The sequence below is a fragment of the Kogia breviceps genome, chromosome 14 (genome assembly GCF_026419965.1).
Source record: "Kogia breviceps isolate mKogBre1 chromosome 14, mKogBre1 haplotype 1, whole genome shotgun sequence".
In the NCBI taxonomy this organism is placed as follows: Eukaryota; Metazoa; Chordata; class Mammalia; order Artiodactyla; family Physeteridae; genus Kogia; species Kogia breviceps.
Genome location: NC_081323.1, coordinates 81,522,680 through 81,547,805, shown reverse-complemented (window position 1 = coordinate 81,547,805; position 25,126 = coordinate 81,522,680). Strand labels below are relative to the sequence as shown.

The 25,126-nt window shown below is 57.9% G+C and overlaps 1 protein-coding gene across 1 annotated transcript; it reads left to right on the top strand.

The window, feature by feature from the left end:
• The first annotated feature begins 210 nt into the window (after positions 1-210).
• LIMK1 (LIM domain kinase 1) lies at positions 211-25,126 on the top strand. The gene is made up of 16 exons (XM_059037231.2): positions 211-320; positions 2,265-2,361; positions 8,869-9,007; positions 9,332-9,441; positions 10,935-11,141; positions 15,846-15,951; positions 16,041-16,207; positions 17,296-17,479; positions 18,328-18,414; positions 18,739-18,870; positions 20,188-20,247; positions 20,624-20,689; positions 21,067-21,223; positions 23,243-23,298; positions 23,519-23,676; positions 23,754-25,126. The coding sequence occupies exons 1-16, from the start codon at positions 266-268 to the stop codon at positions 23,914-23,916; spliced, it is 1,944 nt and encodes a 647-aa protein (XP_058893214.1). The 5' UTR covers positions 211-265; the 3' UTR covers positions 23,917-25,126.

Here is a 25,126-nt window from a genome sequence, read left to right as displayed (position 1 = left end):
CCCCGCCCCCGTGCCGCAGCTCCGAGGCCCCGCCCCGGCCCGCCCCTCCGCTTGCTCCCCAGGCTGCCGCGGCGCGGAGCCGGTGCCGGAGCCGGTGTTTGAGAGGCGGCGGCGGCGGCGGCGGCGCCGCGAGCCCCGAGTCCATCCCGGCCCGGCCCGCGCTCTCCGCCCCCGCCTCCCGGGCCGGCGGCGACTGCGGGCGAGCGTGCGGGGCCCGGGCCGCCCCCAGCCCCAGCCCCGCCGGGCCCCGCCCCCCGCCGAGTGCATGAGGTTGACGCTACTTTGTTGCACCTGGAGGGAAGAACGTATGGGAGAGGAAGGTGCGCGGGGTGCGGGCTGGAGGGCCGCCGACCCAGGGGCCGGGCGGGCGGGGGCGCCGCGCTGGGGGAGAAGGGGAAGCGGGGGGCACGGGTGGGGGCCGGGCCTGGCCGCCGCGGAGGCTGGGTCTGCCGCGAGGCCGCGCCCCTGTGTCCTCCGGGTTGAGCTCGTCCTTCGGAAGCCCTCAGGCCCCTCCCTGAAAAGCTCCCACCCTGTTTCCCCCTCCTCGGCCCCGGTGGGCTGCCCTCCCGCAGTCGGAGGGCCCCTCCTCCCTTTCATCCCCGCCTTCTCCCATCCCCCGACCGATGACCACTAGGGAGGAATCCCAGGCACAGCCGGCCCAGGCCTGGCCTCCATCCGCGTGCTGTGTCCACCCGGGTTTCGTCCTTACCCCGTCTCTAACCGGCCTTGGAAGGAAAGAGTCGCTGGGAAAGCCTCAGCCCTGACTCGCAGCCCAGCGTTTGGCCGGCTCCGTGACCTTGAGCCAGGTGCTGCCTGCTGGGCCTCAGCTTCCCCGTTTGTACAGTTGAGGACCGCATACTTGGCCCGTGGTGCTGGTGGTTGGGAGCCTGGGGGCAGGATGGGCAGAGCAGAGATGCGCCTCTGGGGAACCTTTGGATGTATGCTGGGGCCCCCACCCCCTCTCCCTGCACCAAACCCGGAGCCTGCCATCAGTCTTGGCTGGGAGGATGACTCTTGTCCTAGCCTCCTCTTCTGCCCCTTCCCCTACTGGGGCCCAAGGCTTGGGTTTGCAGGACAGTTAGGGTTATGAAGACCCCAAGATTCCCTCCCTGGGGTCTCCTTTCCTGGGTTTCCTTATCTGAGCCATCTCATAGGTCCACCAGGTTCAACAAAAGTCCTGTTATGCCAGCTCCTCCAGCCCTGCCCTCCCCTGGCGCTACTGCCAACCCTCCCCCAGGTCCTTGAAGGCCCGCTTGGAGCAGGGGCCCACCTTACGGTAGCTCCTAGGTCCCTGGGTCCTCATGGAGGGGCAGACTGTGGCCTTGGAGCCTGGCTGGTGACCTCGCAAGCCTTACCTTCTCCAGGGCTCAGTCTCCCCATCTGTACAATGGGAAGGGGCAGGCTGTGAGATCAACCAGGGCCCATCCAGCTCCAAGGGTGTCAGGCCCCAAGGATGACTAAGCATGCCTAGTGGCCGTCTTGAAGAGGTGTCAGGCCTCCCTGGAGCAGGTGTCTGGGAGCCCAGCCCTACGGCCCTGGCCCCTTGTTAGGCCACCGCATAGCCAAGCCTTCCACAGGGCTTCGGTACAGAACGCACCAACCTAGCCCTGTCGAGTCCCTGCCTTTGAAGGGACTGGGCAGGCAGGAGAGGAAGGGGGGCTGTGACAAGAGTGTCACCTCACCCACTGCCTTATTTCTTTTCTTTTTTTTTTTTTTTTTTTTGCGGTATGCGGGCCTCTCACTGCTGTGGCCTCTCCCGTTGCAGAGCACAGGCTCCGGACGCGCAGGCCCAGCAGCCATGGCTCATGGGCCTAGCCGCTCCGCGGCACATGGGATCTTCCTGGACCGGGGCACGAACCCGCGTCCCCTGCATCGGCAGGCGGACTCTCAACCACTGCGCCACCAGGGAAGCCCACCCACTGCCTTATTTCTAAATCGTGCTGCTTTCTTTCTCCGCATTTACCGTGCCAGCCCCTGAGTTGAAGGATGCCATTGCTGGGGGTTGGCGGATATCTGCTCCTCCTCCTCAGTTTACAGGGAGAGAAACTGAGGCCCAGAGGAGCTTGGTCGTTCAACTGTGGTCTCTGCAAGACTCTCAGACCTGCATTCTCTCTCCTGCTCTGTACAGTGACTACTCAGCCTGGGTGCTGCGTGTGTACAGGAGGATTTGTGGAGATGCATGTGGAGTTGGGGCAGGGCAGGGCAGGCCTGCAGCAAACTGCACCTCCTGAGAATGGTTCCTAATGCCCTTTCCACCCCTGCAGGAAGCGAGTTGCCCGTGTGTGCAAGCTGCGGCCAGAGGATCTATGATGGCCAGTACCTCCAGGCCCTGAATGCTGACTGGCACACAGACTGCTTCAGGTAGGGCAGGCTGACCTGAGCTCGGGGGCCCTGAGCAAGGCCTGCCAGAGATGTGGCGATCCCTCCTGGTGCCATCTCTGGTTGTGACTTCCAGCAAGTCCTTGGCTTCCGTTTCCCCATCTGTAAAATGAAGCATTTGGGCTAGAAGATCCCTGGAGGCCTTTCTTTTTTTGTCATTCTAGACAGAAAAGGAGAGAAAAGGCGAGACTTGCGTTTATGCTCATAATACCAAGGCCTGTTGGCACCTTGGTGGGGGAGGAGTGGAGGGCAGTGCGCCCCTGCCTTCTGCGTGCTGGTGCTCCAGAGAGAGGCCTTGGGAGGAGCTGGGCCTCCTTCATGGGCCCCAGGCTAGTGTGGAAGCTGCATATCCAGTAAGACCAGTCCCTTCTCTCCGGACACCAACTCCCAAGTGTAGGAGAGTAGGATCAGAGCCGTGGTGGAGCACATGGGGACCCAGAGGTGGCCCAGCAGTCCCGGAGCACCATCCTGAGAAGCAGGGGCAGAGGGTAGCCTTAGAGAGCTCTGCAGGGCCAGAGCTGGGGATGTGAGACTTCCCACGTGGAGAAGTGTGGTAGGAAGCAATTCCAGACAGAGGGCCCAGCAGGTGCAAAGGGTAGGATGGTGACGGGGCCTGGCCCAGTCAGTGAACAGCAGAGTTCAGGCAGGAAAGCACCGAAAAGGAGGGAAGGTAAAGTGGCGAGGCCCAGCTGGGGTCAGGGCATCAACCACCGGCCGAAGGAGTTGAATTTAGGCAGAGTGGGAGGCTCCGACAAGGATTTTTTTTTTCTTTTGTAAAAATAACGTCTAACATTTTCTACAATTTAGGAAGGGCCAGGCACTGTTTTTAAGGACTTTTTATAGTTGGATATGTGTTGTCTCCATGAATCGGAACACAGAGAGGTTAATTCTCTTGACCAAAGATGCACAGCCAGTGAGCGAAATGAACACACAGTACCCGCACTGGCTGGGGAGCCCAGCGGAGAGGCGGGCTCCGTGTCCTGGGCTTCCCAATCAGGTGTTCAGAAGGAGACCCTCAGGGAGGAAAGGGCCTCTGAACAGGCAGAGACGGGGGAGTGGGACGGTGCAAACCGTTGAAGGCCCGGGATCAGTTCATCTGGTTGGAACAGGGTGAGTCGAGGGACATAATGAGGAGGCAAAGTTAGGATCGATTCCGTGTAGGGCCCTGAATGCCAAGATAAGTAGCTTCTGAGGGCAGTAGGGAGCCAGCAGAGAGCGTCAGGAAGCAGGGGAGGGACGTGGGCAGAAGTGCTACTGAAAAATGCCATCCCGGTGGGCAGATGGTGGTCATATGGCAGGGAAGGGACTGTCAATAGTTCAGGGCTCTGTGCCCATAAGACCTGACACAGGACAGTGACTAAGAGTGGAGAGAGTTTCAGATCTAGAAGGGACAGTATTTGGCAAGGATTAGTCATATTAGCCACTATTCATGGGTGACTCTTGTAATGTCATTTCATTAAACCTTCACCATAACCGTAGGAGGTGCCATTATTTGCTCGATTTCCACGTAAGAAATGGAGGTTCGGAGAGATCAGGTAACTTGCTGAAAGTTGCAACAGCCAGAGCTGGGACTCGAACCTATGTCTGTCTCACTCCAAGTCACTGCAGAGCTGAAGAAGTCAGGGGCTGTGGGGTGGAGCTGGGGGCTGGTGAGTGGCAGGGGCAGAATCTACCGCAGTCTGGTTTTTCAGCCCGGGTGCAGAAGAGGCCAGTGGTCTGTTGACTCTGGTGGAGCTGGGGGCCAGGTCGGTGAGGAGTTGTGCCCTGTCCTTGTTGAGGTGGAGGTTCAGGAGGCTAGCCCGGGTGGCAGTGCCCTCCCGAGAGCTGGCCGAGGTGATCTGAGACCGGTCAGAGGTGGGAAGGCCAGAGAGAACAGCCCACTCAGTGCTGGGGGATGGGATTTGAGAAGAGGCCGAGAGAAATCCAGGGAAGAACTTTGGGGGCCCCGGCGCATGGGGTGGGGAGGGAGATAGGGCCTTGGGAGCCACTGGGGAGGGCCAGGCGTGCAGCCGCAGAAGGGCAGCAGTGGGGCAGGATGCGTGGAACCTAGCTTTGGAGGGGTCCCTGCCCCGTTGACCAGTGGGGGGCTGAGGCCCCGGGAGGGGGCGGTAGGGAGGGGGCACATTGGGTTTGGCCCTGGTGCGGTGGGGACACAGGGGAGGCTCCCACAGTGAGGGAGGGCCCACAGGCAGTAAGAGCCATGGCTTCCACATGGTTCCACGACCTACACAGTGTTTCTGGCCCCGCGGCGCGTGGTTCTTCCAACAGCCCCCAAAATCTGGTTGAGGCCAACAGTGTCCTCACTCCCATGACAGTCAGGAAAGCAGCTCAGAGAGGAGTCGCTGCTTGCTGGGCCACTGGAAGCATCTCAGTGCCGTGAAGCGGGGCTGCCGCCAGCCCCTGGGCTCCGAGAGCCTCGCAGCGGGAGAGTTGCTGTGGGCCCACAGAATGCCTCTGACATTAGTACTAGGTGTCATTGTCACCGCAGAGCCAGCCCCTTTCTCTTTTCCAGCCTCCTGGAAGGTTGTGGCCAGACCCAGGGGGGTCCAGCCTTCCCTTTGCCCAGCTGCTGCTTCTGGGAGGTCCCTTCCCAGAAGCCTGCAGCGCAGGAGCCCTGGGGCTGCCGTAACTCGGGTAACATCTCCCCGGAGGCTGGTTGGGCTGACCCTGGATGAGGAGGGCTGAGTGCACAGCTGGCTCTGGGGGCCGGAGCCTGGGCTGGGATGCCCCCCTCTTTGGGGGACTTGCAGGCAAAGAGGATGGACTGTACATGGAAGTCAAGCTCTGTTCCCTCGGGGGCAGCACCAGAAGAAGCAGCTGCTCCCTGTCCCCAGAGAGTCTCCAGTGCCTTTGTCACAGCAGAGGCCTGGCGGCACGGAGGGTGCCTTTCTCGGGTGTGCAGGGCTGAGGATACAGTGCCGGCCAAGCTTCCCCACCTGCACCAGAGCCCAGGCAGTAGGCCCTTCAGCTGCTTCCTGTTGTGAGCTAAGACCAAGTCCTCTTGCACCCACATCACTGCATCCTCCTCCCCTGCCATGTGGCCACGCTGGCCCCTCCCTCTGCAGCCTCCAATCCTGAGTGCCTGGAGTAGGATGGGGAAACAGCCTGTCCGGCCCACCCCTGCACTCCCCATAGGCCTCTGGGGCCCGCCTGCGATAGGTAGCAGCAAAGGATGCTGGCCTCGAACCTGAGAAGATGCCGCTTCCTCCGAGGGGCTAAGTAAGTGGACAGCCCCCTCCCCACCTGTCCCAGGCCTCAGGCAGGGCCCCTGGTGTGAGGGCTGGGGCTGGAGGCCACGGTGGGACAGACCCACCTGAGGCCGGGCAGTGGGGCTGGAGAACTGAAACTCCTTGGTCACTGTTGGCCGCCTGTCAAGGGGAAGCAGGCCACCGCTGAGGCTCCTGGCCCTTCTGGTACAGGTCTCCCTTGAGGCTTGTCCCTCAGCTGCTCTTTGTCACCCTTGGTGTCTGGGATGTGGCTCTGGGTAGAGGGCACCCCTGGGAGGGAAGGACCTGTCGCTGTAGGGGTTGCCGCTGCTTCCCAGCCTGGCGTGTCCGTGCCCCCCTCCAGCTCCACAGTGCCCTCCTCTCCTGCCCAAGCCTGGCTCTGCCTTTGCCTGCTCAGGGAGAGGGTTACACTGTACCTGGTATTACTCTCTTGACACCCTTTGTAGCGGCAGGGGCATTGGGGGGGCACCCCAAGAGCCAGGCATGCCCTGCCCCACCTGCCTCCTCTGGCTCCTGGCCAGATGCGGGCCTGAGGGGTGAGGGGATGTACAGGGTCAGGGGCTCCTGCGTGCCTTCCATCGGCAAAGGTCCACTGAGGCCGCAGACGCCAGCCACCAAACCACTATGGGAGCCTGGGCTAGATCCCCTATCTGAGATGGAGGCTGAGCCAGGGCTCCCTGGAGCAGTTCTGAGGGCGCTGGGGGTGGGAGCTGCCCCTGGTTGAGTGCACAGAGCGAGCAAGTCTGGCAGGAAGCACTTCTGTTCTCTGCGGGGACCAGCGTTTGTAGGTGCCTGGCCTGGGACCTCGGGGAGCCGGCAGGTTAATGGCAGAGGCTGGCGGTGCAGGCTGCGCGGCGGGGGGGCCATGGGCGCATCTGAGCGGGCTTCAGGGAAGTGGTTATCAGGGAGCTGACTGCACTCACAGAGCTTGAGTGAAGCAACGTGGGCTCTTCCAGGGCTACTACAGTGATGAATGTTTGTGCGTGAGAAGGACTAGGAGTTTGCAGGCAGAAGAGCATTCTCTCCCCTGGAGGAAGGCGGCCGCTCCAGAGCCCCGACTGACCCGCCCACCGAGATGGGGGAGGGGGGCTGCTTCCTGCAGCCTAGGGCTGTGGGGGAGACTCCCGCCGTGACACTCCTGTGACGCGCTTCGTGTCTGGTGGGTCTGGTCAGCGGAAGGGCAAAGTGAATCACCTATCCGCACAGGGAGTGGGGTATCTCCCCAAGGTCACCGTGCGCTGCCTGCGCCCCACCTCTTTGCGGAGTCTGCTCTCCTGCTGCGCACCTTCCTGCTAGGTTAGAGCCCCCTGGGGGCTGCGCTGGGGACCTCCCCGTCCCCGGGCGTCCTCCCTTCTGGCTCGGTGCCTTCCTTGCCTTGTCGCCCGCCCCGTGGTAAGATGCCCACCCACTGCAGTCGCAGCGATTGTGGGGGCAGGAAGGGCTGCGGGGGCAACAGATGACGTCATGGCTCCCGTCCAGCCGCTGCTTCCGCTGCAGCCTCCCGCATCCCAGCGCTGCCTCCAGAGGCTTTCCCTCCCCACTCGCCATCCCACTGAGAGAACTCGTCAGACCCCGCTTTTCTGGCTTCAAAACCCGGGCATTTTGTGTTCCCCTGCCCGCCCCCTGCCCAAAGCCCCAAGCTGTGGTCCCCAGCCTCTCCCCTCAGGCTACCAGACAATGGGGAACTGGCTGGATCCTCTTAAAGTGACAGTGTCCCAGCAGCACTCTTGCTGCTATGTGCTCCCTCCTCCTCCTCCCTCCTCCCCCTCCTCCTCCCCCCTCCCCTCCCCAGTTCCCTAGTTCAGGAACAGTCATTGAGTGCAGTCACTGAGTGCTGCCCTGTGCAGGCTAACGGTAGAGCGGAGGCTTTCCCGGCTGCCTGGAGCACAGTGCTCTCTGACCCAGCCCGTCTTTCCTGCCCTCCTGTCTCCTGGTTTGATCCCCAACTGAGCCATGAGCTCTGAGCCTGGGCCCTCCTATCCCTGTGTGACCTTGGTACATCACCCGGAGCACCCAAACAGCAACAGAGCTGGACGGGTCCCCTAGCCGTTCTCTGCGCAGTGTATACTGCGGCCCAGACATACCTATGCATGCCAGGACCCTGGGCCAGGCTCTGCAGAACCCAGTGGGGCTCATGCCCGGGGTTGAGGAGGGTGTCTGTCGGTCACGGGGGGTGGGGGGAGGGTCCCACATTTTTGCATTTGCTTATTACCCTGGCTTAGCTGAGCTGCTGGTCCCCAACAGACCAGGACACTTGAGGGGAAAGACGTCAGGCATGTAGGTCTAGCTCCTGGCCTGGGGGGGCGGCACCTAGAAAGAAGCCTGTACATCATTTCCTCCCCATCTGCCCTTCAGGGGCCCCACCAGCCAGGCCTTCCTGCTACCTATGCTGAACCCCGTTCTTGCGACTGGTAGCACCCGTGGGGCTGGCTGAAGCCTAGGAAGCCGGGAGATCCCCTCTCTTAACGGACTGACTGGTCTATACTGAGCTGAACTCCTGCCTTGTATCTTGGTGGAACTGGGAGTATCTTCACGGGGCGTGTGGTGCCCACCTCTGTGACCTTGGGCAGGGTAGACCCTCCGAAGTTCATCTGCCTCATGTCTAAAATGAGGATAGCCATGCCTGCCTCATGGTGGCCTGTGAGGATTAGTAAATTTATTAAGCAAGAAAATGGGAGGGTGCCAGCACTTAGTAGGTCTTCACAGCACCAAAAGGTCACCACCATCTACATCAGCGGCCAGAGCTGCCTCCACTTTGCTGGGAGTGGGGGGAGGGGGAGGGAGAGGAAGCAGACTAGACTGGAAGTGGGGCTCACAGTTTCTTCCAGCCCCGCGCCCCCCCCCAACCTGAATCCTGGGCTCCCAGGTTCCAGCCCTCCCTGGGCCTGACTGGTGGGTGACTGAGAGTGACTTGCCTGCCCTTGCTGGCCATCTTCCTTCACGACAAGGGACAGGGGGCTCAGATGAGTAGCACCTCTCAACCCAGGTCTCGCAAGTGGGCCAGACACCCCGGGTGCAGAACTGCTGAGGGTGGTTGTTCAGGCTGCACGTGGTACCAAGGCTTCCGGCTGAGGGACCATGGCAGAGGGGGTGGGGGTGGGCACTGAATCCCTCTGTGGCTCCACTTGCCAAGCCCTGTGCCCCAGCACGGGCTGCTCCCGTCCAGGGGACACGCCTTTCTCTAGTGCTGCCTGTAGACTGGAAGGGCCCAGGTGTGCGGGAGGGGTGGGCCCCTCTGAGCCCCAGCTCCCCTTCCACCCAGGTGTTGCGAATGCAGTGCCTCCCTTTCACACCAGTACTATGAGAAGGATGGGCAGCTCTTCTGCAAGAAGGACTACTGGGCCCGCTATGGCGAGTCTTGTCACGGGTGCTCAGAGCACATCACCAAGGGGCTGGTCATGGTAAGCACCCCTCCCCCACTCACACAACTCACGTGTGTGTGTGTGTGTGTGTGTGTGTGTGTGTGTGTTTTCACAGGTTTCCCCGCTCCAGATCTCTCTCCCATCATCTCTGTTGTTCTTCTTTTCACCGGTTCTCTGACTCCTCTGTGCCTCCTGAGCCTGTTTCTCTGTCTGTATCCCTCAGCCCGCTATTATGGAGGCAACTCAGTCTGCCCCGAAGTTGGTTTGGGGCTGCCCTTCTGAGAGGAGGCCGAGGGGAGGAGCTATGGGGGTTGAAGGGGCTGCTGAGGTGGCTTGTCCCCGCCCCCCCCACTCCCCTTGCAGGTGGCCGGGGAGCTGAAGTACCACCCCGAGTGCTTCATCTGCCTCACATGTGGGACCTTCATCGGTGACGGAGACACCTACACTCTGGTGGAGCACTCCAAGCTGTACTGGTGAGTGCCCCGCCCCACCCTGCGCCTGGCGTGCCCACCCGTCTCCCACGCCAGGGCCCTTCCCCTTTCCATGGGGGGGGGCGGTCATAATGAAAGTGTAGAAACCACTGGGAAATAAGACACAGCAATCGGATGGAGAAAGCCTCAGGCATCAGCTTTCTTTTCTCTTCTTCTTTTTTTTTTTTTTTTTTTTTAATATTTATCTAATATTTTGGCTGCGTCCGGTCTTAGTTGCGGCATGCAGGATCTTTTGTTGTGGCGCGCGGGCTTCTCTGTAGTTGTGGCGCATGGGTTCTCTAGTTGCGGCGCGCAGGCTCAGTAGTTACAGTGCACGGGCTTAGTTGCCCTGCGGCATGTGGGATCTTAGTTCCCCGACCAGGGATCAAACCCACATCCCCTGCCTTGGAAGGCTTATTCTCAACCACTGGACCACCGGGGAAGTCCCACAGACATCAGCTTTCTTACTGACATCACTGCTGTGCAGTTCTGGCACCAACCCTCAGAGTTAGCTCCAACCCTGTGAGCTCAGGACCTGTCCCCAGCAAGACTGCCCTGACTTCAGACACCGGCCACAAGTTTGGGGGTCCCCAGGCCGCTCGCGTTTCTGACCGATTGGCTGCAAAGTCAGGGATTCCCACAACTCTCTCAGCTTTGATACTTCGCTCAATGACTCAGAGCTCAAGAGAGTACTATACTCACAATTATAGTTTTTTACTAAAGGCTACAAATCAGGACCAGCCAGATGAAGAGACGCAAAGGGCAAGGTCCGGGAGGGTTTCAAATGCACAACTTCCGTGCATTCCACCCGTGGAATCAAGACATGTGACCCGTCCTCCCTGGCATCACCAGAGTTTTTATTGGGGTTTCGTTATGTAGCATAATTGATTGAATCCCTGGGCACGGGATTGAACTCAGTTTCCTCGAGGTCAGGCTGGGTCAGAGCCACAGCCCTCTCATCATGTGGTCAGTCTTTCTGGTGACCAGCACCCCCCTCCCCACCGCCTGAGTCATCTCATTAGCATTAGCTCAAGTGTGGCTTGAAGGGCTCAAGACAAAGGAAGATACTCCTGTTCCGAGGATTTACAGCCTCTTTCCCAGGAGCCAGGGACAAAGACAAGGACAAATTCTTTATTATGGCAATACTGATAAAGCTGGATTTGAGGGCAGCATGACTTTTGAGGATCCCAAATGGACTCTTAAGGACTTCCTGCTGAACTGGATTTACCCCCAGGCCTCATCTTGGCCAGCTGACAGAGCATAGACAGCCCAGAATGAGCCCCGGAGAAGGGCAAGGTTGGGCTGAGCATGCCCAGTTCCTGCTCCCAGCCCAGCAGGCAGCCGAGATCCTCCTCTTCCCTTGGGGAGCAGTGAGGGGAGGGTGGGAGGAGAAGAGAGCCTGGGGCTGAGGGGTTGGGGTGGGGGTGATGCTGGTGACTGTCCTGACACGCTTTTCTTCCCACTCTCTGGGTCCCCACTGCCTGTGGCTCTTGCAGCGGACACTGCTACTACCAGACTGTGGTGACCCCCGTCATTGAGCAGATCCTGCCTGATTCCCCCAGCTCCCACCTGCCCCACACAGTCACCCTCGTATCCATCCCAGCCTCAGCTCCTGGCAAACGTGGCCTCTCGGTCTCCATCGACCCCCCTCACGGCCTGCCAGGCTGCAGCACAGAGCACTCCCACACCGTCCGCGTCCAGGGGTGAGTGGCTGGCCTGCTGAGGCTGCAGCTGGTGCGGCTGTGGGCACGGATGCTCTAGGTGGGTGGCCGACTCTGGGGCAGGGGGGCCCTGGGAATGGGTGAGCACATGGGCCCGGATGGAACCCAGCTCTGACAACCTGGTATACCAGATGCCTGGTCCAATCATTCCTCCAAAAAAACATAACAAATGCTAGATAAAATATTTTAAATGTTTTCTTTAATCCCCGCATGACCCAACAAGAAAGAGAAGTAACCAGGTCAGGAATAAGTGAAGGAAGGAGCCCAGGGGTATCAACAGAGCACGGAAGGCAGCCATGACTTAAGGGCAAATCTGAATTGCCCTTAACTGAATTGCCCTTAACTGAATTAAGCTTCAGTTTTCAAGTCTTCTCATGGCTGAGCCTCTCAAAGCCCTGACTTGCTCAAGGAAAGTGAGTCTATTAAGAGAACGCCTCCCCACCCCATAAAGCTGCAGCTCCCAAAGGGCTCTCAGGGTGAGGAAGAACAAGAAACAAACCATACCTTCCACCAGCCCCCCTCCCACCGCCCCTGGCAACCAACTCCCAGAACTAGAAAATAAACTGATTTGAACCTAAATGGAAGGGGAGAGGGAATCTCCCCTGAGAATTCATACACTTGGGTTTGCCAACCAAGTTCACATGCCTGGGTGGTTCAGAAAACCTCCAGGCAAAATTGTAAAAGTTTAAAGTACCTCTCGGGGCTTCCCTGGTGGCGCAGTGGTTGAGAGTCCGCCTGCCGATGCAGGGGACGCGGATTCGTGCCCTGGTCTGGGAGGATCCCACGTGCCGCGGAGCGGCTGGGCCCGTGAGCCATGGCCGCTGAGCCTGCGCATCCGGAGCCTGTGCTCTGCAACGGGAGAGGCCACAACAGTGAGAGGCCCGCCTAGCACAAAAAAAAAAAAAAAAAAGGCTTAAAGTACTTCTCCACTAGGGGTAATGTCCCTAGGCCCTGACAGAATCAGATGCAGATCCTTTCTGGAGGAACCCGCCTCCAGGCTTCACAGAATTTCTCGAGATAAGCGTCCCAAGGAAGGTCAGCCGTTAGGTCAAAAATCACAGAGAACAAGGCACTGTGAGCAAGAACCAGCAGAAACAACAGGTGGCAGAAGCGGACCTACAAAACATGCAGATAGTAGGATTATCAGAAACAATACAAAATAATTATGCTCCATATTTTTTTTCATATGTTTTAATAAATAAGAGATCCTTGGAAAAAGTGAGTAAAGAGCAAATGAATTTGGAAAAGAACCAAATAGAACCCCTAGAAGTGAAAGATGGGTTTAGCAGTAGAGGAGGGTTTTAAACAGCTGAAGGGAGAAGCAGAAACACAACAAGGTGAAAATAGGGAAAGAGAGGTTAAGATGTACAGAGGACAGAGTGAGCAGCTCTAATCATCCATCTAGAATCACAGGAGAAAAGAGAATGGGAGAGAGGCAGTATTTGAAGATACGATGGCTGAGAAATTCCCAGAGCTGATAAAAGATACCAGTCCACAGTCTCAAACCCAGTAAATCCCAAACAGGAAAACTAAAAAGAAATTCACCCATGGATTACCCCACCTGGTGAAACTACTACACCAAAGGCAAAAGAAAAGACTTTAAAAGTAGCCATAGGGAGGACTTCCCTGGTGGCTCAGTGGATTCTTAACCACTTAACCCAATGTAGGGGACATGGGTTCGAGCCCCGGTCTGGGAAGATCCCACATGCCGAGGAGCAACTAAACCTGTGTGCCACAACTACTGAGCCTGTGCTCTAGAGCCCGCGAGCCACAACTGCTGAGCCCGTGTGCCACAGCTACTGAAGCCCTTGCACATAGAGCCCATGCTCCACAACAAGAGAAACCACTACAATGAGAAGCCTGTGAGCTGCAACAAAGAGTAGCCCCGACTTGCCCCAATAGAGAGAAAGCCTGCATGCAGCAGCAACGAAGACCCAACGCAGCCAAAAATAAATAAGTTTATTTATTTATTAAAAAAAAAATTTCCTTCTAAAAAAGAACAGGCTGACAGCTGATTTCTCAACAGAAACAATGAAAGCCAGAAATAGTGAAATGATACATTCAATGCACTCAGCAAAGAAGAACCATCAACCTAGAATTCTATCCTTGATGAAAATATCCTTCAAGTATGAAGGCGAAATAAAGACATGTTAAGGCAGACAAAATGGGATTTGATACTAGCAGATCATCCCTAAAGAAAATTCTAAAGGTTGTAGAAAAGGTCTGAGAGGTAAGAAGAAATGAAGGTTAAGGGGCTGACGCAGTTGATAACATGCCGTGAGACGTTGAGCAGTTCCCTTGTCCTCTCGGGGCTTTGGGGTCTCTGTCTGAACAACGAGGAAGTCAGATACCTTGGAGCCTTCTAAGATTTCTCCTGGGCCTTCATGGACCCTTGAGAAATAGTTTTAACCGTTGCCCATGTCTGGGTGTGGGAGCCACATGCCAGCTTTCTTTGGATTCAGTGAACGTTTCTCACATACCTGCCAGGTACCAGGCCCCATGCCTAAGCACTGGTGAGAAGTGAAGATGGTACTGGGGGAGGAGGAGGAGGCCAGGCTTGACTCTGCATCTCCACCCCCATCTTGAGCATCAGCCAGGCCAGCAGCTGCCTTCCACACACAAGTGAGCAGACAGATTGGTGAGAGAGATGGGGAAACTCCCAGACCAGCTGGCCCCTGACAACTGGGCAGAATTTTAGGAGTAGAGGGTCCATGGCACCTCCTCCCTGCCTCCCTCACTGGGTGAGCATTCTTTCCTGCCTCTTTTCCCCGCTTTGGCCACACCGTGCAGCTTGTGGGATCTTAGTTCCCTGACCAGGGATCGAACCCAGGCCACAGCAGTGAGAGCACCAAGTCCTAACCACTGGGCCACCAGGCAGTTCCCTAAGGAATATATTTTTAAGGCTATATCCATAAGAAGTCTTTATCCATGAAAATATATTCACTATTTTTTAACTTTTTTAATCCTGAAAATTTCAAATTTACAGAAAAATTACTAAAATTATAAGTATATTGAATACCTATACACCTTTTACCTAAGTTCACCAATTTTTAACTTTCTGCTACACTTGAGGTATGTGTGTCGCTCCCTCTGTCTATATATTAGTGTGTATATACATATACACTTATTTGTATATACACACATACATGTACATGTTGCTATTTTTTACTAAATCGTCTGAGTGGAGGTTGTAGGCACCATTGGGCCATCCTCCCCCCCACATACTTCAGACCTTCTCCTAAAAGCAAGGGCATTCCCTTACATAATTGTCCATTGTATCTTATAGTGTAATTATGATATTTAGGAAGTCTAACACTGATACTTTTATTCAGTATACAATCCACATTCAAATTTTGCCAGTTGTCTCAATACTGTCCTTTATGGCAGTTTCCCCCTTGATCCAAGATCCAATCCAGGATCACACAGTGCACTGAATCCTCATGTCTCTTCAATCTCTTTTAATCTGTGCCAGTTCCTCAGCTTTTCACTGTCCTTTATGACCTTGACATTTGTGAAGAGTGCAAGTCAGTTAAGGAGCATGCCCCTCCATTTGGGTTTGACGGAGGGTTCCTCTTCCTCAGGTTTAAGTCATGCATTTTAACCAGATAGCTGATGCTGTGTCCTTCTCTGTGCATCTTACTGGTAGACACAGGATGTCAGTGAAGTGCTCCCTTTATTGGGGATGTCAACTTCGATTATTTGGTTAAAGTACAGTCCACTCTCTCTGCTGTAAAGGATTTTTTTTCCTCTTTGCAGTGTAACCGGTTTGAGTCATCTGTGAGATATGAGTCTGTAACTGTCCTGTTCCCAACAGCCTTTCACTAACTCTGGCATCCACAGATAATTCTGTGATGGCTACAAAATGGTGATTTTCTAACTGTCCTTCCCGTTGCATTTATTACCTGACTTCCCTGTGGAAGGAAGCAGTTCTCCCCGATGTGAGAAAATACTCTCGATAATTGAAAAATCGCTAGCAATCTGTTCTTCTTAAAGCTCTCAGTCTCCTTTCTGTCCTGCCCCGCCTCCCCCAGCCCTTCCCCATCTCAGGGCAGAGACAAAATGACCATTCTTTGACAAGCTTTTACAAAGACGCAATGACAATCGGATAGTTAACACCAAGGAGTTAAAAGAAGCAAGTAAATTTGGCAAGTTGGCCATTCTGTGAGTTCGTTTATGGCCGTGTGATCCAGGGCACCAGCCCCATCTCCACCCTGCAGCTGTGGCTCAGCCCAGGCTCCTCGCTCCTTCCCGCCGCCGATTCCAGAGGAGTGGGAGCCTTAGCTTCATCTTGCAGGGCGAGGTTGGGGGTCAGGTAGGAAGCAGTGGGTCCAGACGCTCTTAGGACTCTGACACGTGTCTGCCCCACACGTACCAGCCAGGTAGAAGGAGAGGTCTGTCCTCCATGGCAGAGACAAGGCTCTGTTGAACAGGAGCCCCCGAGCATCCGGTATAGGGGGGGCGAATACCTGGAAGGCGTGCCACTCTTCCCCAGTTCCACACCCACGGCAAGCATTGTAATTAGTATAGAACTCTTCCCACCAAACCAGAATTCGGTGTTCCCGCCAGTTGCCACCTGCCGACCACACAAGATAGAGTGGTTTGCCCTCACGCTCCTGATCGGATCCCCCTTGGCCTCGGTTTCCTAGCGGGGTGAGCAGGGGTCTGACCACCGCTCTGTGCCCACAGAGTGGACCCGGGCTGTATGAGCCCGGATGTGAAGAATTCTATCCACGTTGGAGACCGGATCCTGGAAATCAATGGCACGCCCATCCGGAATGTGCCCTTGGACGAGGTATGGGTCCTGAGTCTGTGGTTGGAGGTGGTGCTCCCCTGAGAGCACCACCCCTGAGACTGACCTGTCCACACTCCTGCTCTCCCCAGATTGATCTGCTGATCCAGGAAACCAGCCGCCTGCTCCAGCTGACTCTTGAGCATGACCCCCATGACACACTGGGCCACGGGCCAGGGCCTGAGTCCAGCCCCCTGGTCTCCCCGGTTCGCACTCCCAGCGGGGAGGCGGGCAGCTCCGGCCGGCAGAAGCGTGTCCTGTAAGTCAGCCCTGCACCTTGATGTACTGTATCTTGGTACTTTCACTGACGCTGGGCCTCAGGGGGCACGGGACCTGGTCCCTACCCTCCGGTAGCTCACAGTCTGATGGGGGAGTCAGCCCGGCAAAAAGAAGGAGGCCGGCAAGGGGTGCGGGGGGCTAGAAAGAGGAAGGAGAACGAAGGAGCAAACGGGGAAAGCAGCACCCCCAGCTGGGGATGACAGAGCGCGTCCAGGGTGGACCAGCGCCCTGGCTCTGGGGCGCAGCCGGCCAGTAGCTCAGGATGCTGGGGCATCGGATGTGTTGGGGAGCGGTGGGCTCTGAGGCGGAAACTCGTGGCCGGGGTCTTTGGGCTTTGCCCATCCCGGGACGCCCCCGAAGGGTGTTGCAGCACAGTGACGCGTTTCACAGAGACCACTCTGGTCCCCTTTGCGGGGAGGTGCCCAGGACCAGAGACAGCTGGTCCAGGCCAGAGGGCCCAAGTGCCCTGTACCCTCTTAAAGGGAGGTTGGGGGGCACCAGGAAGAAGCCCAGAAGCAGCCTGGTCCTCGTGCCCCTCACTGCGGGGGGTCTGCTCAGGACGCCTGGTCAAGGCTTTGAGGGGGACACCTGGGATGACAGCCTTTACGCTAAGAGACAGTGATATTGTTTATCAAGGGGCATGTGTTTCCTCCTCCCCTGCGTTTGTCTGGGGCTCAGGCCACCCTGCAAGGCCACCTGTGGGCATCCTGGGCAGGTAGTCTGCCTCTGCACTCCGAGGCCTGGGACTCAAATGCTGGGAGCCAAAGCGTCTGATCCAGGGTCACCAGGCAGAGAAGGCCAAGGGCAAACATTCCTACCTCAACAGGAAGTCCAAGCCAGACGGGGCACTGGGTGCTGGCATCAGGATGGGGCAAGAGCCTTATGACTGCCCCAGGGGAGCTGTCCTGTGCCGCCCTTTCTGGCTGTGTGGGTGACTGTACGTAGACTGGCGTCGATGGGGCATGGCAGGCGGGGGGAAGGGGGCAGGGCCAAGACCTGGCCTCCCCCCGAGGGGGCCTCGTCTGGGTGCCCACCTGGTGGCAGCGAGCACTGGGTGTGTCCCCCCAGGAGGAGCTGCAGCATCGACAGGTCCCCAGGCGCCGGCTCGCTGGGCTCCCCGGCCTCCCAGCGCAAGGACCTGGGTCGCTCCGAGTCCCTCCGTGTGGTCTGCCGGCCGCACCGCATCTTCCGGCCTTCGGACCTCATCCACGGGGAGGTGTTGGGCAAGGGCTGCTTCGGCCAGGCCATCAAGGTACTGGGCACACCAGGCAGGGATGGGGCCGTGGCTGGGAGCAGGGGGGCAGTCTGTGTGTGACCCGTTGCTCCTCCACCCTCCTCCCACCAGTGTCCCTAGGAAGCCCCAGTGGAAGGGTATCTGGCTTCCAGACTCGCTGGCCAGAGCTCTCCTCCGCCTGGGCCTCCCTGAGCTAGTTAGGGGGAGGGGACTTATTACAGATAGACCGTGCGGAGGAGGTCGTCGGAAAGTGGCTCCTCGGGGTGGGGGATGGGAGGGCACCCCGGACTGACCCTGAAGGCTCCCGCCCCCAGGCCCCCTGACTGAGCCCAGTGCCAGCGCCCTCCTGGCCTCTGGGCTGCTCACCCGCTTCACACTCTCCCCCAGCAAGACACGAGCCCTTCCCTGGCTCTGGTATCACCTGGCTATGACCAGACTGGAAGGTTCAGAGTTATACAGAAGGCACCATCCAGGTTGCCCACGTGTGCAGACAGGTCCCAGCCCCGTCCCTGGTCAGAATCTCTGGTAGAGCTACCATTTGACCTCCAGGAGACAGCCCAGCAGAGCAGAGGAAGGAGAGCTGGCCTCTGGGTCAGGCGGTCCTGGACCCAAGCCCTGGCCACCCCCTTTCCTGCCACGTGGGTGACCGTGGGCCCTGGTGGGAAACCTTCTTGAGCCTCAGTTTCCTCACCTGTAAAGGACTTAAGTCCCACCCCCCGGGGGCTGGGAGCATCCCATGAAAAGTCTGCGAAGAGCTTGAAGCCGTCTGTCCATCCGCCTGGGGTGGGGATGGGCCTCCTGCAGGGCGGGCCTAGAGCAGAGCATGTGCCTGTGCTGAGTCTCAGGCCCTGGGGGTCCCCACGCAGGTGACACACCGGGAGACAGGCGAGGTGATGGTGATGAAGGAGCTGATCCGCTTCGATGAGGAGACCCAGCGGACCTTCCTCAAGGAGGTGGGTGAGGGGCCTGCTGCACTCTCCGCACCAGACTCCTAGGACCGGTCCCACCCTTCGCCATTGAGAGGGGGTGGGTGGCAGAGGGCTCCGGGAGGATGTGATGCTCAGTCCCACGCTGGAAGAAGAGAAACTGTCTGCCAGGAGGGCGAGAGGGGCAAGGACGTCCCTCGGGGTGGGAGAAGCCCAAGCAAAGAGCACGGCAGCCGGCGGGTGTGACCCCGGGGGCTTGAAGGCTGCTCCGTCTTTGGAACTGTCCGTGGCGGCCTCTGGTGGGAAACGGGGAGAAGGAGACGTGGGCCCAGCCTGTTTGCACCCCACCAGGTGAAGGTCATGCGATGCCTGGAGCACCCCAACGTGCTCAAGTTCATCGGGGTGCTCTACAAGGACAAGAGGCTCAATTTCATCACCGAGTACATCAAGGGTGGCACGCTCCGGGCCCTCATCAAGGGCATGGTGAGTGCCGGGCAGAGCCCCCGCCTGAGACCCGTCCCAGCCGCCCCTGCCCTAGGACCCTGGGCCCAGCGGCTCCTCTGTGGGTCCCAGTCTCCTCCCAGGCTCTTCACTGGGGATCAGCCTCTGGTGTCAGAGGCCCTCCAGATCCTGATTCTGATTCGAATAAGGGAGGAACTGACTCCGTCTAAGGTGGGGGTGGGGGGGAAGCTGGGGCCCAGAGAAGGGTGGCAGCTTCTCTGAGGGGGCGCACAGGCTGTCAGGTTAACCCCGTGCACCTGCCATAGGTTACCTCTCCCAGAGGGTCTTTGTTTTGCTTCTAAGCAAAACCAAGTCATTTACTGTTTGCCATGATGAATAAAATTCAGAACTTGCTGTAAGAGCTTGGATGAAGTTACCGATCCTCCTCTAAAAAAGAAGCGTTTGGAGGGGAGCTTCCAGCTTTCCCGGGATGCCGACGGTGCCCTGGGATCCGACGCTCACCCACCCCAGCATCACCCTCAGACCCGGAGACCCTGTTCCCTTCCCTCACCACTGAGTCCTCGGTCCCTCAGGGTGGATTCCCTGCTGTTGCCAGAGTGTGGTCCCTGCGGGCTCCGGACAGGTGTAACTTCTCAGCGGGATTCTGTGGTCCAGTGCAACTTAGAAATGCTGGGCTGCACCAGCGTAGGCTTCCTGGCTGCACCTGCGTCTTTAATACGCTCTGATGTCCTTGCTCTCCTACTTGAGGTCTCCAAGGAGATGGGGGGAGAGAATGGGGTGTTTCCCCAAATGATTGGAGCCCAGAGCCCTGCTCTCTGGAGTGACTCACTGCAGCTCTCTGCAGGCAACCTTGCCAGGCCCGTCTCTGTTGGTCCATGAAAGCAGGTTCAGGTTTTTTAAAAACTCGAAAAAATGGAATTTTGTAGAAGAGAGAGTTTTTGTTCTCAGAGGAGGTGGTCAGGAACTATAGAAGAGTATCTCCCACCCCATCACTGTTTGGAACCAGTTCTGTTAGAAAATTGTTTTGAATTATTCACCCACAGCCCTTAGAGGGGACAGTTGTGAGGGACTGCCCTGGCAGTCTAGTGGTTAGGACTCAGCAGTCCCACTGCCGGGGCCGCAGGTTCAATCCCTGGTTGGGGAGCTAAGATCCCACAAGCCACGTGGCAAAAAAAGAAAAAAAAAAAAAAAAAAGAAGGGACAGTTGTGGGTTTAGAAGAGAGTTGGGGGTGCGTCATCGGACTCTGCAGGACACTCGCCCCTTCCTGTCTCTCTCTCACCCAATGTCCTGCAACTGTGGCCCCATTGGCCCATCCTGGTCGTTCTCCCCACCTCCAGGACAGCCAGTACCCGTGGAGTCAGAGGGTGAGCTTTGCCAAGGACATCGCTTCGGGGATGGTGAGTAGGCTCTGGTTGCCGGGGGCGCATGTGGGCTGGGTGATCCGGCCCCACGTATGAAAGCATCTCGGGCCTTCCCTGGTGGTCCGGTGGCTAAGACTCCGCGCTTCCACTGCAGGGGGCGCGGGTTCCATCCCTGGTCGGGGAAGTAAGATCCCGCAGGCCACTCGGTGCAGCAAAAAACGAAAAACAAAACACGTTCTCCAGCGCTCACCGAAACTTCACAAGGAGTTTAGAAATGGAAGCCACAACGAGCTTTGAGAGAGGACAGAGGGGATCCAGTGGGAGGGGGAAGGTGGGAGCCTTGGGGCGACCAGGGCGGGGCTGGGGGCCCTCAGCACGGCTGCCCCCTGACCCCCGTGCCCCCCACCCTCAGGCCTACCTCCACTCCATGAACATCATCCACCGGGACCTGAACTCCCACAACTGCCTGGTTCGTGAGGTGAGCGGCCGGGCCGGGAGGGGACAGCGGGGGCCCCGCCCATCACGCCGCTAGACGTGCAGGGGCGGGGGCTCTGCTGTGAGCGGCCTTCGCAGAGAGCGGCCCACAGGGTGGCCGCAGCCTACACCAGTCTGCACTAGGGGCTGCGGGCCCGGAGGAGGGCCCGGGTGTGTGGACTGGGGTGGTCAGGGCAGGCTTCCTAAAAGAAGCTTTGCCGGGGGGGATGTACTTCAACTGGGGACAAGTGGGCCCAGGGAGCCCGGCGACCAAGGGGCAGTGATTGAGGGACCACAGGCTATCCCCAAAAGGCCGAGGAGGGAGTGGGCAGATGGTGCCAGGGGCGTGTCTCAGTGTGGCTCTGCTTCCGGGTCACCCAGAACAAGAACGTGGTGGTGGCCGACTTCGGGCTGGCGCGGCTTATGGTGGACGAGAAGACGCAGCCCGAGGACCTGCGGAGCCTCAAGAAGCCAGACCGGAAAAAGCGTTACACGGTGGTGGGCAACCCCTACTGGATGGCGCCCGAGATGATCCACGGTGAGTCGGCAGCCCTGCCTGGCACATCCCCCAGGGCCCCGTGGTCCGGGGCCGAGCTGCAGGAGGCGGAGGTCTGCCCTGCCCCTCTTTGAGTCCTGTCGTTGGTTTCCTTGTGCCGATGCAGCCAGTCATCACACACTTGGCTTAAAAAACACAAGTTAGGACTTCCCTGGTGATGCAGTGGTTGGGAATCCGCCTGCCAGTGCAGGGGACACGGGTTCGAGCCCTGGTCCGGGAAGATCCCACATGCCGCGGAGCAACTAAGCCCGTGTGCCACAACTACTGAGCCTGCGCTCTGGAGCCTGTGAGCCACAGCTACTGAACTGCACGCGCCTAGAGCCCGTGCTCCGCAGCAAGAGAAGCCACCACAAATGAGAAGCCTGCGCACCGCAACGAAGAGTAGCCCCCGCTCACCCCAACTAGAGAAAGCCTGTGGGCAGCAACGAAGACCCAGTGCAGCCAAAAATAAAATAAATAAGTAAATAAATTTATTTTTTAAAAAACACAAATCATCCTGTAGTTCTGGATGTCAGGAGTCAAGTATCAGGCTTACTGAGCTGAAGTCTGGTGTCAGCAGGGCTGCATTCCTTCTGGAGGCTCAAGGGGAGAGGATCTGTTTGCTTTTCCAGTTTCTAGAAGCTGCCTCATTCCCTGGCTCCTGGTCCCTCCTCCAGCAAGGCCAGCAACGTAGCCTCTTCTCTCTGACATCTGTGTCCATTGTCACATCTCCTTCCCTGACTCTGACCCTCCACCCTCCTTCATAAAGACCTTTGTGAACCCATAGGGCTCAGCTGGATGATCCAAGATAATCTCATCTCGAGATCCCTAACTGAGTCACACCTGCAAAGTCCCGTATAAGGCAACGTGTTCACAGCGTCCAGGAATTAGGACGAGGACACCTCTGGGGCCATTATTCAGCCTCCCACAGGTCCCCTTTCTCCCACTCCATTTCTTTTTTTTTTCAGGCCTGTTACACAGTGGTTCCATGTGTACCCAGACTGGGGCTTGTAAAGCCTCTCCACAGGCAGGGGACACGCAAACACAGGGTCAGGGCCGCGGAGGCAGGGTCATCTCAATGCCAGCTCTGACCAAAGTTAACATAACCCACCCCCCAATAACTTAACCTGTAAATTGGGGTTAATAGTCCCTATCTTTAAGGAGTAGTGTGAGAATTAGATAAGGTTTTAAGCTAGTCAGAATTCAATAAATGAGAGTGGCTGTCCTGATTATTTTTAACATCGTTAGAGAGAAGGTATTGTTTCCATGTTACGGCTGAGGCAGCTGAGGCTCAGAGAGTCTGTATCAATCCTTGAGGCTGCTGTAACAAATTACCACAAACTGGGTGGCTTCACAACAGACACTATTCTCTTGTATTCTGGAAGCCAGAAGTCTGAAATCCAGTAGGACTGTGCTCCCTCTGGGGATTTTAAGGGAGAATCCATTCCTTGCTGCTTCTAGGTTCTGATCCTGACGTTCCCGGACTTGTGGCCACATCGGTCCAGTCTCTGCCTCTGTCTTCATGTGACTGCCTCCTCCTCTGTGTCTTTTCCTTTTCAGTCTCTGTTATAAGGACAGTTGTGATGGCATTTAGGGCCTGTCCGGATAATCCAGGACTGTCTCATCTCAGGATCTTTAACTTAATTGTAACTTCAAAGACCCTTTTTCCAATAACATTCACAGGTGCCAGGGGTCTGACACAGTTATCTTTCGGGGTCACCACAAGGTCCATGACCTGCCCAGAGTCACATAGCTGGTTGGTGACCGAGCTGGGCCTAGAACGCCCTGCCCAGGGCTTTCACCTTTACCCACCCCACTCCCCCACAACAGGTTGGCTCAGACTGGGTGGGCTCGGATAGGGTCAGAGCCTAAGGCCTGATCCTAAAGAGGTTTCTAGCACCTGCCTCCTGTCCTGACCTGCTGGCCAGGGCATCCCCCCAGTGAGCGGGTCCCCGGCCCGGCACCCTCACCAGCTGGCATCCCTGGCCCCGTGCGCCCGCTGACAGTGGTCTCTTCATCCAGGCCGCAGCTACGATGAGAAGGTGGATGTGTTTTCCTTTGGAATCGTCCTGTGCGAGGTAGGTCCGGGGTGGGCTCACGCTCCCAGGCTGCAGGCTGAAGTCTGTAGGGGCCCCAGGCCAGGGAGGCTCTGGAAATGCGGCTGCCCACAGCAACCTGCATTCCCGGGGTGTGGTGGTCCAGGGGGCGCCAGGCTCGGGTGTGACCTGCCCTCGAACCCACCTGGGTGATGCCCAGTCCCAGGGGCCCCAGGTAACTGCTCGGCTTCGTGCTGGACAGATCATTGGGCGGGTGAACGCTGACCCAGACTACCTGCCGCGCACCATGGATTTTGGCCTCAATGTGCGAGGCTTCCTGGACCGCTACTGCCCCCCAAACTGCCCCCCAAGCTTCTTCCCCATTACTGTGCACTGCTGCGATCTGGACCCTGAGAAGAGGTGAGTGGGGTGGGGGCTTAGGGTGGGGTGGTCGCCAGCAGAGCCCGAACCCACCGTTCCCCCGCCTGTCTCCGCAGGCCCTCTTTCGTGAAGCTGGAGCAGTGGCTGGAGACGCTCCGCATGCACTTGGCCGGCCACCTGCCACTGGGCCCACAGCTGGAGCAGCTAGACAGGGGCTTCTGGGAGACCTACCGGCACGGCGAGAGTGGACTGCCCGCCCACGCCGAGGTCCCCGACTGAGACCGGCCCGCCCAGCTGCCCCTGTCCCCGACTCGGGAGAATCCACCCTGCACCAGATTCTTCTGGATGCGGTGGCCAGGTGTGGCACCCTCAGTGGGGCAGCAGACACCCAGACCCCTCCCCAGCACCAGGCCCTAACTTGCCTTCTACCCTGTGGGCCGTGGCCCCTGCCCTTTCTCTGCCCCCGTCCCCAGAGCTGGCCTGGCTGCACAGAGACCATCACCTCACCCTGCCTTACCTCTGTCTTGGTGGGGCCGCCCCCTCACGCTTCTCCTTGCATGAGCTGGAGGACCCGTGTGAACTGTACCCCATCCCATACCCGGTACCCTATCCCACACCCGCTGCCCCGGCTGTCCTGTGCACACTCTACCCGTCTGCAGCTCCTCTGAGGCTGGGCCAGAGGACAGACAGCCTCAGACTGTAGCTCGTCACATGTGTTCCCAGGAGCCAAACAGGGAGTCTGGGGCCCATCACCCCCCCCCCAGGGGGTGTCTAGGTAGCGTCAGGTATTGATAATTATCCAAACCCCCAAAGCAGAGAGAGGTTTTCTCCTGTGGGGTGGAAATCCCCGTGGCTGGGCAACAGCCCTCCCTCGCTTTGGGTCTTTTTGTTTCTTTATTGAAGCCACTTCAGTGAGAAGCAGGTACCAGGCCTCAGGGTGAAGGGAGGGTCCCTGGAGGGAGAGGGGAGCCGTGGTGCCGGGGCCAGAGCTGCTGGGAGGGGCATCAGAAGGAGGCTGGGCAGAGTGGACGAGGCAGTGTCCGCCAGCGTCCCAGCCCCTGAAGTTCATCTCAGCGCCCATCCCAGGCCGCTTCCCGAGGCGCCCTGCCAGTGGCCAGAGCAGCCCCTGCCCCTCCCCATACCCCTCTGTTCTCTGGGTTCTTTCTGTGTAATCTATTTTTTAAGAAGAGTTTGTATTATTTTTTCATACGGCTGCAGCAGCAGCAGCTGCTGGGGGCTTTGGGGTTTTATTTTTTTGGCGGGCGGGGGTGGGGGGGCCATTTTGTCACTTTGCCTCAGTTGAGCATCTAGGAAGTATTAAGACTGTGAAGCCTTCTCAGTGCACTTTGAACCTGGAAAGCAATTGAAACAGGCCCATGGGACTATGACTCAGGGAGGTGGGACACAGTCACCTCCATCCAGGAATCACGATGTCTAAGGAACGAAACCCAGACTCAGAATAATAAAATAAATTCTGTACTCCCCACCA